The following is a 15182-nucleotide window of genomic DNA, read 5'->3' as shown; positions in this document are numbered from 1 at the left end:
TCGACAGGCTCCCGGGGACCTGGAAGGCAAAGGGGGCGTGGGCTGCCCGCTGGCCGCGAGGAGTCGGCCGCAGCCTGGGGCTGTGCCTACCCGTCCCTTGGGCGGGTGAGACCTGCCCTGACCCCCCATCGGACTGGGATCCGAAGATCCTGGGGCTGCTGCCTCTCGGCTGGTGAACCTGGTCACGAGGCAGCCTTCTGGGGCCTAAGCTTCCTCCCCTGTAGGATGGGGACAGGGAAGACACCGACCACAAGCCCTTGTGAAGGGCTGATCTTGGAGGTGGCGCACAGCTCGGCAGATCCAGTACCAGTACTGGCTTCTGTGGGTGGACCAGGACCGAGTCTGCGTGTGTCCAGAGTCCCAGGAGCTCCCTTGTGCCCTGTCCTGCCGCGGGTGTAGCTTCCTGGGCCTGACTGCGGGATGTCTGCTGAGGGCCTGGGAAGATGTGCAATGCCTAAGGCCAGCCCAGTGACACCCCCACAATGGTGTGGGGCACTCCACGTCAGGACCACTGACCTGTCCAGGGCAAACCCATACCCAGTCTTCTAGGTGGGGAGTCAGTAGGCAGCACTGCCAGCTGTACCACTGTGCCTGGGGCCTGAGTGCCCCTGAGCCCTGCCTGGCTTTAAGCCTGAAAAGGTGGTGGGTGTGGCCACAAGCTGCTGATGCTCCAGGACACGGCTGGGTCCAGGACACGGGGGTGGGGTGTGTGTATGGGGGTTGTGGGTCCTGGGGCTTCTAGCTCCCTCCTCACTCCCCAGCACTATCTAGGGCCACAGTGTCCTGCTCGTCCCCAGGCCAGACCAACCACTTGCTGCAACCCACCTCCTGGACAGGCTCCAGCAGGCGTTCAGAGCCTCTCTCACTCCTGTTCCAGATGGGTGTGGCCTGAGGGCAGCTGGGGATCCTGGAGCCCAGCTGCCCACTCTTGCCGAGGGCAGTGGGCAGTCAGACAGCTTCCCCGGAGAACGGGGTGTCAAGGCAGAGTGGTATTAGAGGACGAGAAGTAGGGCACGTTTGGAGAGTGAGGCGTGTTCAAGGCTGGGGGAAGCGCCAGTGGTGGCACTGGGGCTGGTCTCAGAGCCCCAGTGCCAGGAGGGGAAGTGGACATGGCAGCGGTGAGATCACCAGCTCCCGCAGCAGGGAGGGCACAGTCCTGTGTTAACAGGGCTTCCCTGGAGCTTGGACGGTGCTGGGATGATGGTGTGGGTCTTTTCTGGGGGTGTGTGGGTCTTGAGCTAGGGCCCAGGGGAAGGGTGCGGCTGGTGGGGGAAGTTGGGAGATCCCGGGGCTCCCATCAAGGAAGCAAGGCCAGACTCTGCGCCCCAGCCCAAGGCGGCCTGGGCTGGAGGTCAGGGCAGGAAGGCCCGAGGGCACTTCCTCCGCTCACACTCAGCTAGGGGTGCTCCCGGCAGGCCTTGCCCAGTTTGTCCTCACGCCCTTCCCCACAGAAAGCCCAGGGTGCAAGCTGGAGACTGCCCTGAGCACCACAGAGAAAAGAGGCACAGGGCAGGTGTGGCCTGCCATGGAAGCCCCTTCGGGGACCTGGGCGCCCGGCCGGCACAGCAGCCCACAAGCCTGATGGTTAGTGCCGCCCACCAACACCCCTTCCAGCCCAGAAGCGGTTAGAGAAAGGCCAGGCGGCCGAGGCCGGAGGGCAGAGCTGTGCAGACGCAGCGCACAGGGGCTCTGGGGAGAGGCCCTACCATGCGGTTCCTCAACATAAGGCTTGGGTTTCTTTCTCAACTTGGACTTCTTCTTAGTGTTCCTTTCCAGGAGCGCTTTCATATGCCGCGTCACTGGGGAGCAAACAGAGCCATGAGGACCACAGAACGCAACGCCAGGAGTGCACGCCCACGCGGTCCCGACGCGGCTGGCCAGGAGGCCCCTGGGCCGGCCCCAGTGGGCTGGGCAGGTATCGCACCCCTGCTGGGTTCCTCCAAGCGAAGCAGGGCCGTGGCCAACACCAGCTGGGGCTGAGGACGCGGCGGCCCAGGAGTGCTGTGCTGTGTGTACCCGGACGGACGTGCGGCTGTGCACAGGGGCAGGTCTGGACCCCGGGGCTGGGGAAGTCCTGGGGCCCTTCTGAGCACTGCCGACCAGAAAGCTGGCTCCCCTCGGACGGGAGCAGCCGCTTCTGATCCACGGGCAGGCTGGGTCCTGAGCGGTGCTGGAGGAGGTGCTGGGTGATAGAGCAGGCATCTCGGACCCACGTGGGCCGACCTCCCTCTCTGCACAAAATCTCAGCACCGCTGACAGGCAGCCCTGTGTCCCCTGTCCGTCCTGTGCTCTCTGGAAGGCTGGGAGTTACGCTCTACTCTGACTGGACCGTCTAGAGAAATCGGCTGTTCCTCTTCTGCGCGGCAACCGCGGTCTCATCTATTGGATCGTTTACTCTTAATCCGCACGGACTTGTGGGTGTACCACCTTACAGTGTGGGTTATGACCCAACACAACTTCGTTTTTTGCTCCAATGGCTCCAGTTTTGGCCACCAGGAGCCCGATCAGTCGGCTCCTGTGTCCTGTGACACTCCCTGCCCTACACCCAGCTGTCCTCCGAGGAGCCCTGGTTCCTTGAATGGAAAAGAAATCAAGACCTGGGGTGAGGTGTGTTCCCCGTTGCTGGGGCGCTGGCAGAGCTGGGACAGGTGGGCCCGTGTCCTACGTGGACACGCGTCCCCCAGACAGCCCCACGCCAGCACCCCCAACTCTGACGCGCCCCCACGGGACACTCTGGCCTCCTCTTCCTGCTTGTCTGAGACGGCTGCGCCTCTTCCTTCTCTTTGCAGCGTCTCTTGACGAGCAGGAGGTTTAATTTGTTCAAGTCCAACGGACCAATGTTTTCCCTTGTAGACAGTGCTGTTACTGTCACACACGGAAACCTCGCCTAATTCAAGAAAAAACTTTGTTTTGCTCTGGTTTTATAATTCTAAGTTTTATATAGTTTTATACAGGTTTTGCACCATATGCAGGGCATACACATACAGGGCACACACTGCGCAGAGCACGGCGGGAAGCTCATCTTTTCTTGCATCTGGAACGTCAGCTGTCCTAGCTCCGCTGGAGGAAGGCACCATCCTTTCTTCACTGAGGTGCCTTCGCATCTCCGTGTAAAGCTGACACACTGCTTGTCTGGGTCTCCTTCTGGCCTCTGTCCTGTCCCGTGGAGCTGCTGTCTTACCTTCAGCCCGCACCCCTTCTCCCGCGACTGCAGCTTTATGACAGGAGTTGAGGTAGCCTAGGGTCAGTCCGCCAACTTCGCTCTTGCTGTTCAAGCGGTGTTTTGTCTATTCTAGATCCTCTGCATTTTCTATGGATTTTAGAATCCGCCTAATTAATTTCTTTTTTTTTTTTTTTTTTTTTTAATTTATTTAGTCAGAGAGAGAGAGCGAGAGCGAGCACAGGCAGACAGAGTGGCAGGCAGAGTCAGAGGGAGAAGCAGGCTCCCCGTGGAGCAAGGAGCCCGATGTGGGACTCGATCCCAGGACGCCGGGATCATGACCTGAGCCGAAGGCAGCTGCTTAACCAACTGAGCCACCCAGGCGTCCCTTAATTTCTAAATTAAAAAAAAACTTAAGATTTTGGTTAGCATCCCATCTACACATCAGTTTGGAAGGAAGTAAGAGGTTAACACTAATGAGTCTTCTGATTCATGAACGTGGTATTTCTCTCCATTAACGTGGGCCTTCCTGACTTTCAGTAATGTTTGGGAGTTGTTAGTGTAGAAGCCTTAGACATCTTCTGTCTGATTTATCTCTAAGTGTCACATTTTTAAATGCTGCTTCGGATTTTTTAAAAGATTTTATTTCAAAGTAATCTTACACTGAACGTGGGGCTCGAACCCACAACCCCAATACCAGAGTCTCATGCGCCTCTGTCCAGCTAGGCACTCCCAGACGGCATTTTAAAATGTTCCATTTGTGTGTTGCTATTACATGGGAACGCACTGAGCTTTTCCTTATTGGTCTTGGTCCTGCATATCTGCTCAGCTCACACGGTATTTTTATGCATCTCACAGAAGACCGCGTTGCCTGTGAATAAAGACAATCGCACACTTCCTTTTCCAGTCTGGATGCCCTTTATTTCTCCTCCATGACTCGGCCCTGGCTGGCCCTGCAGCATGACTCTGAGTTGATGCGGTGCGGCTGAAGGGCCTTGCCCTGTTCTTGAACTTGGGGGAAAGCATTCCGTCTTTCCCCATTACGCACGGTGTTGGCGAAAGGTGCTCTTCGTTCTCATCGTGGCAGAATAAAAACATAAAGATGTAGCCATCGACCCGTTCTTCAGCGCACAACTCAGCGGCATCCAGAACATTCACAACATCACCACAATTATTTCCACCACACTTATTGCCAAATTTTGTACGTCACCACAAACGAAACCCTGTCCCCACCAAACCAAAACTCCTCATTCCCCCTCCTCCAGCTCCTGGTAACCTCTAATCTACTTTCTGTCCTATGAATTTCCTTATTTTAGATATTTCATGTAAGTTGTACAGTGTCTGTCCTTTTGTATCTGGTTTCTTTCACTTAGAGTAACTTTTCAATGTTCTCCCACGTCATAACATGTATCAGAACGTTACTCCTCTTTTTTTTTTTTTTGTAAGATTTTATTTATTTATTTGACAGAGAGGGGGGGAAGCAGGCTCCCGGCTGAGCAGAGAGCCCGATGCGGGGCTCGATCCCAGGACCCTGAGATCATGACCTGAGCCGAAGGCAGAAGCTTAACCCACTGAGCCACCCAGGCACCCCGAACTTTACTCCTCTTATGGCTGCAAAACCTCCCCCTGCACGAACAGACCACATTTCGCTTATTCAGGTACGACTGGGCAGGGCTGTGCAAGTATCTGTCGGAGGGCTCGCTTTCCGTTCTTTTGGGTACTGTAGGGTTTTAAGAAAAAATATTTGCCTTTTGTCAGGGTGAAGAGGTTCCCTTCTGTTTCTAGTTTGTTCAGAATATTTATCAGGCATAGAAATGTTGGATTTTTGCCCAATGCTTTTTCTCGGCTTCCTGGAATGATCACATGGTCTTTCCCTTTCACTCTGCTGCTGTGGCAAATTACAGTGATTGACTTTTTTAATGTTAAACCAACCTTTCCTTCTTCAGATAATCTTCACTTATTCAAGATACATTATATTTTTAATATACTGTTGGACTCAATTTGCTAAAATACTGTTAAAAATTTCTGCTCTCTCAGGGTGCCTGGGTGGCTCAGTGGGTTAAAGCCTCTGCCTTCGGCGTGGGTCATGATCCCAGGGTCCTGGGGTCGAGCCCCGCATCAGGCTCTCTGCTCTGCAGGGAGCCTGCCTCCCCCTCGCTCTCTGCCTGCCTCTCTGTCTACTTGTGATCTCTGTCTAATAAATAAATAAATAAAAATCTTAAAAAAAAAATTCTGCTCTACGTTCAGAAGGGATACTGTCTGCACTTTTCTTTTTTTGTAATGTCCTTTTATAATTTTGGTATGGAATGAACGGGGGGATATTCCTTCCACTTCAATTTTCTCAATGAGTCTGTGAAGAATGGCCGAACAATGAACTTCCGGTAAAATTTACCAGTGAAGCCATATGGGCCTTTACATTTCTTTGCGGGAAGGTTTTAAGTATCAATTCAATTCCCTTTAATAATGATACGTTTTTTTGCTTGTCTGTTTCTTACTGGCTCATCTCCGGTAGATGGTGTCCTTCAAGGAATCTGTTTTCCTCTCAACTGTTCTATTTACGGGCATCAAGTTGTTCATCTGATCACCCTTTGCCATGCTGAGTCTGTCGTGACATCATCTCTCATTCTTTACATTGGCAATTTATGTTCTCTCTTTGTCCTCATCAGTCTGGCTCGAGATTTATCAATTTTATCAATCTTCTCAAAGAATTAAATTTTTGTTTCATTGATTCTCTGCAGTATTTCTGTTTTCACTTCCACTGATTTTTACTCTGATGTTTAGTATTTTCTTTCTTCTGCTTGGTTTTAGTAGAAATTATTTTTTGAGTTTCTTAGAATAGACACTGAGGCCACTGATTTGAGATCTTATTTTAGAATATAGATATTAAGGGGCGCTGGCTGGCTAAGTGGGTAAAGCCTCTGCCTTCAGCTCAGGTCATGATTCCGGGGTCCTGGGATCGAGCCCCACATCGGGCTCTCTGCTCAGCGGGGAGCCTGCTTCCTCCTCTCTCTCTGCCTGCCTCTCTGCCTACTTGTGATCTCTGTCTGTCAAATAAATAAAACCTTTAAAAAAAAAAAAGAATATAGATATTAAGATACTATGACTCTCTAAGAACTGCCCTGACTGTATCCCACAATTGATACATTTTGTTTTCATTTTCTTTCAGTTCAAAATACTTCCTAACTCCCCTGCAGGTCCCCTTGCCAACAGGTTTTTATTCGACCCAGGCTCTACAGGATACACTCTTTAGTATCCAGGTATGTGGGCATTTTCCAGATATCTTAGTGTTACTGATTATTAATTCAATTCTGTTGGGACTAGAAAACACACTTTCTATGATTTACCTTCTTTAGCATTTACTGAGATTTGTTTTACTGCCTATCTTGAAAACGTGGCTGGGATCTGAGTCCAAATGCTCTGGGTCCGGAATCTACGCCTTTACCTACTCTATGGTAGCTGCTTTGTTTCTTAAGCAGGACTCACTAGTCCTTCTGTTTTCAGCTTCCAGATCACGCACGTCCCAAAGCGCTGCTGGGGAAGCGGGCGCCGCCCACGACGAAGCCACGTGCTTCCGCTGCTTGGCCAGTGTCTGCTCGGGATCCGTCTTTCTTGGTCTGCCAGGCCAGCTCCTGCCCCTTGTTCATGCACTTTTCTGCTTCCAAAACACAGTGCTCATTCTCTCTGTCCTTGTGGGTGTTCTTATTTTTATTGTGGTAAAATAAACACTAGATAAAATTTACCACTATAACCATTTATCCTTGTAGAGTTGAAAGGCATTAAGTGCAATCACTGTGGAGGGACTAGCAGCACCCTCCACCTCCAGAACTTCTCATCAGGCCAAGTGCAAATACCTGCCCTTCCCCTCGCCCCGGCACCCACCATTCTTTCGGCTTCCATGAACAAGGATATCCGAGGCCCTCTTAAGAGTGGACTCATAACAGCACCTTTTTCTGAACTGGCTTATTTCACTGACCATAATGTCCTCCAGTTTCATCCATGTTGTACATGTGTTAGAATTCCCTGCATTTTTTTAGGTTGAACAATACTGCCTTGTAGGGACGGAGCACCTTCCGTTTATCTGCTCATCTACTGAAGAACACTTGAGCCGTGTCCCCCCCCCCCCTTAGCTGTTGTGAATCTGAGTGTATAAATATCTATCTGTTCAAGTCTCTGCTTTCAATTCTTTTAGGTAAATACACAGAAGTGGAGTTGATGATTCTACGGTAATTCTGTGTTTCATTTGTGAGGAGCTGCCAAACTGTTTTCCAAAGTGGCTGCACCATGGCACATTCCCTTGTTGCTGTTTTTCCCTCTCTCCTTAAAAAAAAAAAAATTCCTCCCTGTTCATTTAGCAGGACTTCAGAGTAGAGTCCGAATAAATTATGTGTTCCATCTGATACCTTTCTGTGGAAACCCTGAGTCTCACTGAACACATGGAGGTGAAGGACCCTTCTTAGGGTCTGTGCCCTCCACAGTGCTGCTGCGCGGGGCACACAGTCTGCGATGTCTGCTGACAGCCTGCAAAGGAAGCCCTAAGGACACAAGTTGGGGAAGGACCCCACTGGCTGCTGGCACAAAGGTGTGGCCATGTATGAGGCAAGGCTGAGCCAGGGGTCCACAGACATGGGACCTGGGGATCACTGCATTGGTGCCTTGGTCCCTTGCAATGGTGACCACACACACAGTAGTAGGTATTACACGTGTGACAGCAGAAAAAAATCAAAGATTTTTGAGGCCCAGAAGGGCAGCACCACTAGGGATCTGGGCTCAGTTCTGCCCTTGCCCGTGACCCCGAGATGGGCTGCAGTTTTCCTTTCTCCAAGAACAGGCTCCATCCTTGTGGGCCAACGGGAGGTGGCTTCCTGACCACCAGCCAGTGCCTGTTCCCGACGTGCCAATGCGAGTGAGCACGAGGCCTCCCTCTGGCTCAGCACCGAGCAGCGGCTACAGCACAGGCCTACCCAGCGACAGTCCTGGGGCTGGTTTCTGGCTGTGAGATCCGATCCCACAGCCTAGAAGCAGGCTCCTGTTGGTGAGACCACACAGACCCACTCTCCCTCTGCAGGCCGAGAACATGGGGTGCTGAGACCACCTGGGCCTCCCTCAGGGGGGCAGATGCTCAAAGCCACATAGGTCCAGGAGGACCACCAACTCCCTCACATACTCCAGTCCCATCCCCGTGGTACAGACACTAGGACCAAGGCCCACAAACCTCTGTGCCATGAGGAGTATCCTGCCAGGCCCAGCACGGGGCCTAGAGCTCTAGCCGCTCCTGGGGGAGCCCCCGCTGGCTGGCAGGAATGGTCTCAGGAGCCTCTGTCCACTCGCTTTTCACTCACCTTTTTACTGAACAAGCGCTCCCTGGGGCCCCAAAGGCCATGTGCTGAGCAGTGGACACACACTTTAAGGCCCCTGAGGAAGACTGACATGAACCATGCAGCAAACAGGGGCCCCCCCACTCCTGGGAAGGCCTGAGAGACTGAGGCAGATGAGGCCGACCCAGGCAGCCCATCGGGCTACATATTCCGCATGTCGGGAGAAACTACCTGGGGACGCCCACCAGCTGTGCTCAGTGACCCTGCTTTAAACACCACACGCCTCAGTTAAGGGCATCTGGGTGGCTCAGCTGGTCAAGCATCCAACTCTTGGTTTTGGCTCAGGTCATGATCTTGTGGGTTGTCAGAGCGAGTCCCACGTCGGGCTCTGCACAGGGGGAGTCGCTGGAGGATTCTGGCCCTCTGCCTCTCCCCTACCCGGGCACTTTCCCTCTCTCAAAATAAATAAATCTTAAAAACCAACCAACCCCCAAAACCACATGCCTCAGTGAAAATCTCCTGGCTTCTAAGATCTGTGGCCAACTGGCTGATGGGCTGGCCGGTGCCTGTGCTTGACCCACCTTCCCGAGGACCCACCACTGCCTGGGCCACCACAGCAACCATCACTCTGTGCACCCACGCGGGCCCAACACCCCTGAGCCGGGGCAAGGCCCTGGCTGGATCAAGGTAGACAGTCACTCCCATAGAGGAGCCCAGAAAGTGCATGAGCGCGTGTATCCGGACACTAGCTCTGTGGCCGTGCCTTGGGGACACCCGTGGCTGTCTGGGTGGCAGACAGCCTGTTGCAGATGCAGCTGTTGCCTAAGGCCCTGTCCCCATGCTCTCTCTAGTGGCACAGGACTGGTGTCAGCTGTGCAGCCGCTGTCTGGTTAGCAGGGCCGTGGCCCTGAGTCCTTCCTGGAGCAGCCAAGTGTGGGACCAGACCAACCTAACCATGGCTTTCAGGAGCGCTTGGCAGAATCTGGCCCCATACTTGGCCCCGGGCAGCCACTGGCAGGTGGCTACCCATGCTGGGCCAACCTCTGACTTCTTGGGGTGGCTCAGGGCCAGGTCAGCTTGCGGTGCCCTGATGGCCCACTGCTCTAGCCAGAGCTGGTGTTGGGCTATGCCCGCCTGGCCCCCCAGGCTCCTCCCTGCTCTCAGGAACCCTGCTCCGGGGCTCCCAGTCTCCTCCCCAACCCCAACAGCAGATGGCCAGAGCCCAACCGGGGGACTATGTCACCAGACCACAGCACGGCTGCAACCAAAGACAGCGAACACACGAAGACCCTCATCAGGCAGAGGACCGGGTGCGGAGGAATCAGCAGAGAGGGGGCCAGCTGGCTGAGACACGGAAGCCAGTCCTCATCTGGCCGCTGCCTCTCTGACCTGTTGGCCTGTGGCTGGGGACCCTATCCCAGGATGGCCTGGGGTCCTCCTCAGGGCCTCAGTGGCAGGGAAGAGCTCCCCGAGGACCCCACGTCCCTGCAGAAACTTAGGGCCTGGCCCTTGGAGGACCCGTGTGTCTGCCTAGAGGTGCCGTGCCATGTACCTGTGGCCCGTGCAGACCGGGATGCTCTCGCCACAGCCCTTCCTGGAGCTGGCAGCGGAGCCCGGGGTGCGGGGAATCTCACGCACTGGGCCTTACCTTTGGTGTCATTGACGGGGTCCATGTGCCGGTAGATGTAGCCCTCCAGGTAAGAGTGGAACTTGGGTGTGGGCGGGAAGAAGGCCAAGCAGATGGCCATGAGCTCCCAGCCGCGGGCCAGGCTCTCGAGGCGGAAGTTCTCCGTGGTCTGCCGGCACAGCTGGATGTACAGCTCGTCCCGCAGGCCCTGCACGCTCCAGCCCTTGGTGGCTATCTCCAGGGCCACGTGCAGAGGGTCGGCCTTGGCGCGCCGGTCACCCATGTACATCTGGATCAGTTTAAAGATCTCACAGGCCTCCTTCTTCACGTGGCGGTCGCTGGTCACGATCATGGGCTTCTTGATGGACTCACTGCTCCAGGCCAGCATGTTGGCGATGGACACCTTCCGCCGGAAGAGGCCCTGGGTGTGCGTGTTGAAGTGCTTGGAGGCCCAGTTCTCGATGTCGGTCTCTGAGGATGGCTTGCGCAGTGTGAAGGGGGGGAACACACAGCTGGCACTGGGCATGACGCTGCGGGCCTGCCGGCTACTCTCAAACTGGGCACAGGAGCCGAGATCCTCCGACTGGGAAGGACAGAGGGGCCGTGAGGGGTCGTGGGCTCCACGTGACCCCACCAGGAGAGAGGTCTGGTCTCCCCGGCCAGCTGGGAGGCTGCTGGAGGAGGTCTGGGCCTCCTCTGGTTCTACCCACCTCGTAAACACATGCTAGATGCTCTCACAAGCCGGGAAGGGAACCCACAGGGGCCCTTCTTCCACCCTTTACCCAGAGGGGTCACGGAGGCCCCTCCCTATGCCTGTGGCTGACAGCTGTGGTGGGTGGGGGAGGGTGTCCAGGGCAGGTCTGGGGGTGGGAAGAAACCACCCTCGCACTTTACCAGCTTCCTGGGCGGACCAGTCCCTGGTGGGAAGAGGCCAGGGGCTGCTGTGCTCCCCACGCAGGGTGCCAGGACCCCGTGCATGGTGGAAGGGCACTGCCTCCTGTGAGCCTTGCTCCTGCGTCTGGCTTCTGCTAGTTCTCTGAGCTCTGAGGCTGAGGAACAGATGGAGAGAGAAGCCCCGCCAGATGCGAAAAACCCAAGATGCACGGCTCCACAGAGAAACACAGAGTCTCACTGGGTCTGCTGCAGAGCCTGCCCCCTCCGTCACCCCCTCACCCCTCCAACAAAGATCCCCAGCTGGGGCTGTGGGCAGGGTGGGGCTGGGCACTGGCATGGCCAGCATGCAAGGTGGCTCGGCTGCTTCCCACATGGCTGGAAGGAAAGGTCTCTCCCAAGCCCCTCCCTGATTCCCTGATGGCCTCAGCACAGCCATACGACACATCACTGGAGTAACTAGGCATCTTTTCTTGGCTTGGACAGAAACGCTGCTCTGAGCTCTCCAGCCTGGAGGGGCACTAAGGCAGCCCTGCCCAGGGACACCGGCCTCCCAAGATCACCGGAACCTCAGGTAGGTCTTCCCTGGTGGGGATCAGAGCCCGACACCAGGAGGCCCTCTGGCCACTGCCAGCTCTTGGCAGATGCCAGGGCAGACCCTCAGGGCTTCATGCAGCAGAATGGTGTGAAAGGTCAGGGGTCAGGAGGGAAGAACTAGGACACTTCCCCAAAGTTCTGGGACATCAAGCTGCAGCACATGAGCTAGACAGAAGTTGTGCCTGGGTTCACAGAGCCTGACTGATGCCTGTGCTGGCGCTGAGCAGAGGGGACAAGCCAGGCCAGGTTTCGGTTGTGGCTCCAGCTGCAGCATGAGGTTCTGGCCCCAGGACCAGTGTCTGGTCTTCCCTCCTCACTGCAGAAGAGCAGCACTGACCCTCCACCTGACCCTCCCGCACTGCCCCTGCGCACAGTCCACTCACAGGGGAGAACAGAGGCTCAGGGGCTGGGTGGCTGCCCCACTGTTTCCTTGCACCCACGGCCTGGGTGGGGTCAGGGCACGGCCTCTGCCCCCCAGGTGAGCGGCCACCACTGGCCAGGCCTTCTGAGAAGCTAAGTGCCGCACCGTGCCTTGGAACCGTTGCACAGGTTACCCCCACCGCCCCACCCCCTGGCCAGGGACCCTGGCAGCACCCCCCTACCTGTGAGGGGTGAAGGTAGGGCTCTGGTGAGGCCAGGTTGGTCTGCACGGAGACGCTTTTCTCAAGCAGGATTTGGGGGAAAGCCAGCCTCTCCAAGGCGCCCCTCTGCCAGTGCTTGCCATCCTGCTGGGCCAGCGCCTCGTCCTCACTGAAGGCACGCACCACAGGCCCCGGCATGGGCAGGGGCACAGCGCCGTCGCTCTCATAGCCCGAGCCGTCCTGCTGGGAGTCCCAGCTGCCCCGCTGCTTCATGTGGAAGTGAGCCTGCTGCGCCTCCCAGGCCAGCCGCGCCTGCGCCAGGAAAGGCTCAGCCTCGCCCGTCTTGCCCTCCGCCCGCTTCACGGGGGCCAGGCTGGGCCCGCACAGAGGCCGCTCCTCAGCCAGGGGCTGCTCCCCGAGGAGGTCACGGTCCCCGGCGCCTTCGGCGGCCGAGGTGCTGGGGGCGCGACACAGAGAAGCGTTCCTGCTCTTCCTCTTGCGTGTGCCCGGGGAGTAGCTGGTTGAGGACATGGTGTCCTGCTGGCTGGACCAGGACATAGTGTCGTCCTGGGCCTGGGGCACCTGCATGGGTGGCTGGGTGTGCCGCGGCTCAGGCCCCTCCATGCTGCTGTAGTCCCCGGAGGAGACCCCCAGGCGCTGGTCCCGCAGCAGGCAGGGGCTGGGCTGCAGGGGGAGCGAGCCTCCTCCGGGACTGGGCGCGTACTTGTGCCTCGGGCCCGCACGCAGCTTGGGGCTGGAGCCCGCCTGCTCCACGTACACCAGCTGCCGCACGTACTCCTTGCCGGCGGGGCTGTACTCCAGGCTAAGGAAGCGGTCTGGGCACCTCTGCCTGGTCAGCACCAGCTGCTGGGAGGGTGAGGAGCCCTGCTTGGGAGCCTGGGGGAAGGGGGCTGGCTTGCGGCCCGGAGACCGCTGCGGTGAGGCGGCCTGGTAGCCCCCGCCAGCCTCGTACTGGACGTCCATGGGGGGCTCATCGTAGATGGGGGCCTGGTACTCCACAGGGGGCTCCTCGTAGAGCGGGGGCTCATAGGCGTAGCGTGGGGAGGAGGGCTGGGAGTCACTGGTGGGCTTGCGTGGCTGGGCCAGCAGCGGGGAGCAACTCCCCAGCTCAGCCCTCTTCAGGAAGGGAGAAGGCCGCCGCTCAGGAAAGAAGACGGGGCCGTCCGAGTCCTGGGCGAACGTCTGTAGGCTGGGCGAGTGTTGCCCACCTGAGGGTCTGCGGGAGCGGCTGCCGGCGTGGCTGTCTAGGGCATAGCCATTGCCCTGGGAGGAGAGGAAGCTGGGCTCCCGGTCAGCAACTTTGATGAGCATGCGCTCCTTGGTGCCGGAATTCCACCGAAGTGAGGAGGTCCTGGCGGTAGGGAGACAAGCACAGGTTACGGGGGGGGGGGGGGGGGGGGGGAGAAGGGGGAGCGGGCTCGGAGGGGTGGGGGACAGGCACAGGTTAGCTGGGGGAGGCTGGGGGGGGTGGGGGACAGGCATAGGTTAGCTGCGGGGGGAGGCTCTGGGGGGTGGGGGACAGGCACAGGTTACGGGGCGGGGGGGAGGCTCGGGCGGGGACACAGGCACAGGTTACGTGCTAGGGAGAGGTGTGAGTACAGCTCAGCTAGCAGCCTGAACCCACTGGCCTGGGCGTCACATGTGTCTCAGGTCAGGGCCCAAGAGGCCTGGTCATTTCTCAGTGTTCTCCTCAATTCCCAAATGGGGGCTGTAGGCTTTAGGGGCCTGATACTTGCTGGGGGGTCCCCTGTAAGTGGCCTGACCACCCTTCATTGCTCAGGTCCTGAGCCCTGGGCAGTGCAGCCTAGGGTAGTGGCCCTCCTGTCCTCACATAGCCCCACCCCCAATGCCCACCATGACAGTCCCTGCAAGGGTGTGTGCACACGCATCTCTGCATGTGCACGCATGTGGAGGTACGCTCTGGTCACACCCTGTCACCAGGCACAGAGCTATTCTACAGCAGCCAGGGGCGGCCCTCCCAGAGGCCTTCCTAACCCTGGCTTTGACGCGCTTATTTCTCTGTAGGCCTCATTCCTCAGTGCAACACCTGCCTGTGCCCCTACCAGGCGGTGGGCTGCCTCTCACCCCTCAGCATCTCAGGTCCCGTTTTTCAACCAGAGGCTCCTGTGTGTTCCAAAAAGGCAGTCTCCCCTCCTAGGACTCTGCCCTCACACATACACACAACACTTTGCCCTGGGCACAGATGGAAAAACAGCTTTTAGAGCGAAATCGAGGGGAAAGTACAGTGATTTCCCGTGCAGCCCTAGCCCAGCTCCCGCCACCCCCGCCGGAGTGGTGCAGGGCAACAGCCGATGAGCCGCGCGGCTCGTTCTGCTCTCCCGCCGGCCGGGAGCGCCCGTCCCTGCTGCCCCGCGTCCTCGCTGGCATCTGGTGTCGTGGGTGCTCTGGATTTTGGCCATCCCAGCAGGTGTGTCGTGGGATCTCGCTTCCCCGATGCATCTCCCCGATGACGTGATGTGGAGCATCTTTTATTTGGTCATTCGCCCTCTGTACTCTTCTCTGACGCGTCGGCGAGCTCTCTGGCCCGCTATATTTTTTTTTTAAGATTTTATTTATTTATTTGACAGACAGAGATCACAAGTAGGCAGAGAGGCAGGCAGAGAGAGAGGGGGCAGCAGGCTCCCTGCTGAGCAGAGAGCCCGATGCGGGGCTCGATCCCAGGACCCTGAGATCATGACTTGAGCCGAAGGCAGAGGCTTTAACCCACTGAGCCACCCAGGCGTCCCTCTGGCCCACTTCTTAACGGTACTGCTTGTCTCCTCCTTGTGTATGTTAGGGACTAGCCCTTTACCACAGGCAGTTTCGCAAGCGCTATCCCCGGCTGCGCCTTGTCATCCCATTCTCCTGCTACTGTCTTGAACAGCAGAGATTTTCATTTTCATCAAGTTGAGCTGATCAGCTATTTTGCTCGCAGATGGTGCCTTTGCTGCTGTATCTGAAAATCATGGCCACACCGGAGGTCGCCTAGG

At 57.1% G+C, this 15182-nt stretch overlaps 1 protein-coding gene and 1 long non-coding RNA gene across 5 annotated transcripts in view; one reads left to right on the top strand and one right to left on the bottom strand.

Annotated features, from left to right (window-relative positions):
- The window catches only part of ARHGAP39 (Rho GTPase activating protein 39), a 96497-nt gene that overhangs the window by 5758 nt on the left and 75557 nt on the right, over nucleotides 1-15182 (bottom strand). For 2 of the 4 annotated variants that reach the window (XM_045074047.1, XM_013049424.2), the window contains exons 5-7: nucleotides 12193-13543; nucleotides 10124-10685; nucleotides 1707-1799 (exon numbers count right to left, since the gene is read on the bottom strand). In XM_045074047.1, coding sequence (XP_044929982.1) covers nucleotides 1707-1799; nucleotides 10124-10685; nucleotides 12193-13543 — 2006 coding nt within the window. The remainder of the gene's footprint in view (nucleotides 1-1706; nucleotides 1800-10123; nucleotides 10686-12192; nucleotides 13544-15182) is intronic. The other 2 variants (XM_045074048.1, XM_004779378.3) reach the window with 1 other exon arrangement.
- LOC123390322 lies at nucleotides 4646-7553 on the top strand. Its single transcript, XR_006604927.1, has 3 exons — nucleotides 4646-4818; nucleotides 6327-6417; nucleotides 6662-7553. It is a non-coding gene; the product is annotated as an uncharacterized LOC123390322 (long non-coding RNA).

Source organism: Mustela putorius, unplaced genomic scaffold (assembly GCF_011764305.1).
Source record: "Mustela putorius furo isolate JIRA1106 unplaced genomic scaffold, ASM1176430v1.1 tig00537303_pilon_pilon_pilon, whole genome shotgun sequence".
Lineage (NCBI taxonomy): Eukaryota > Metazoa > Chordata > Mammalia > Carnivora > Mustelidae > Mustela > Mustela putorius.
The sequence above is the reverse complement of the archived record's forward strand: the minus strand, read 5'-3'. Positions and strand labels throughout refer to the sequence as shown.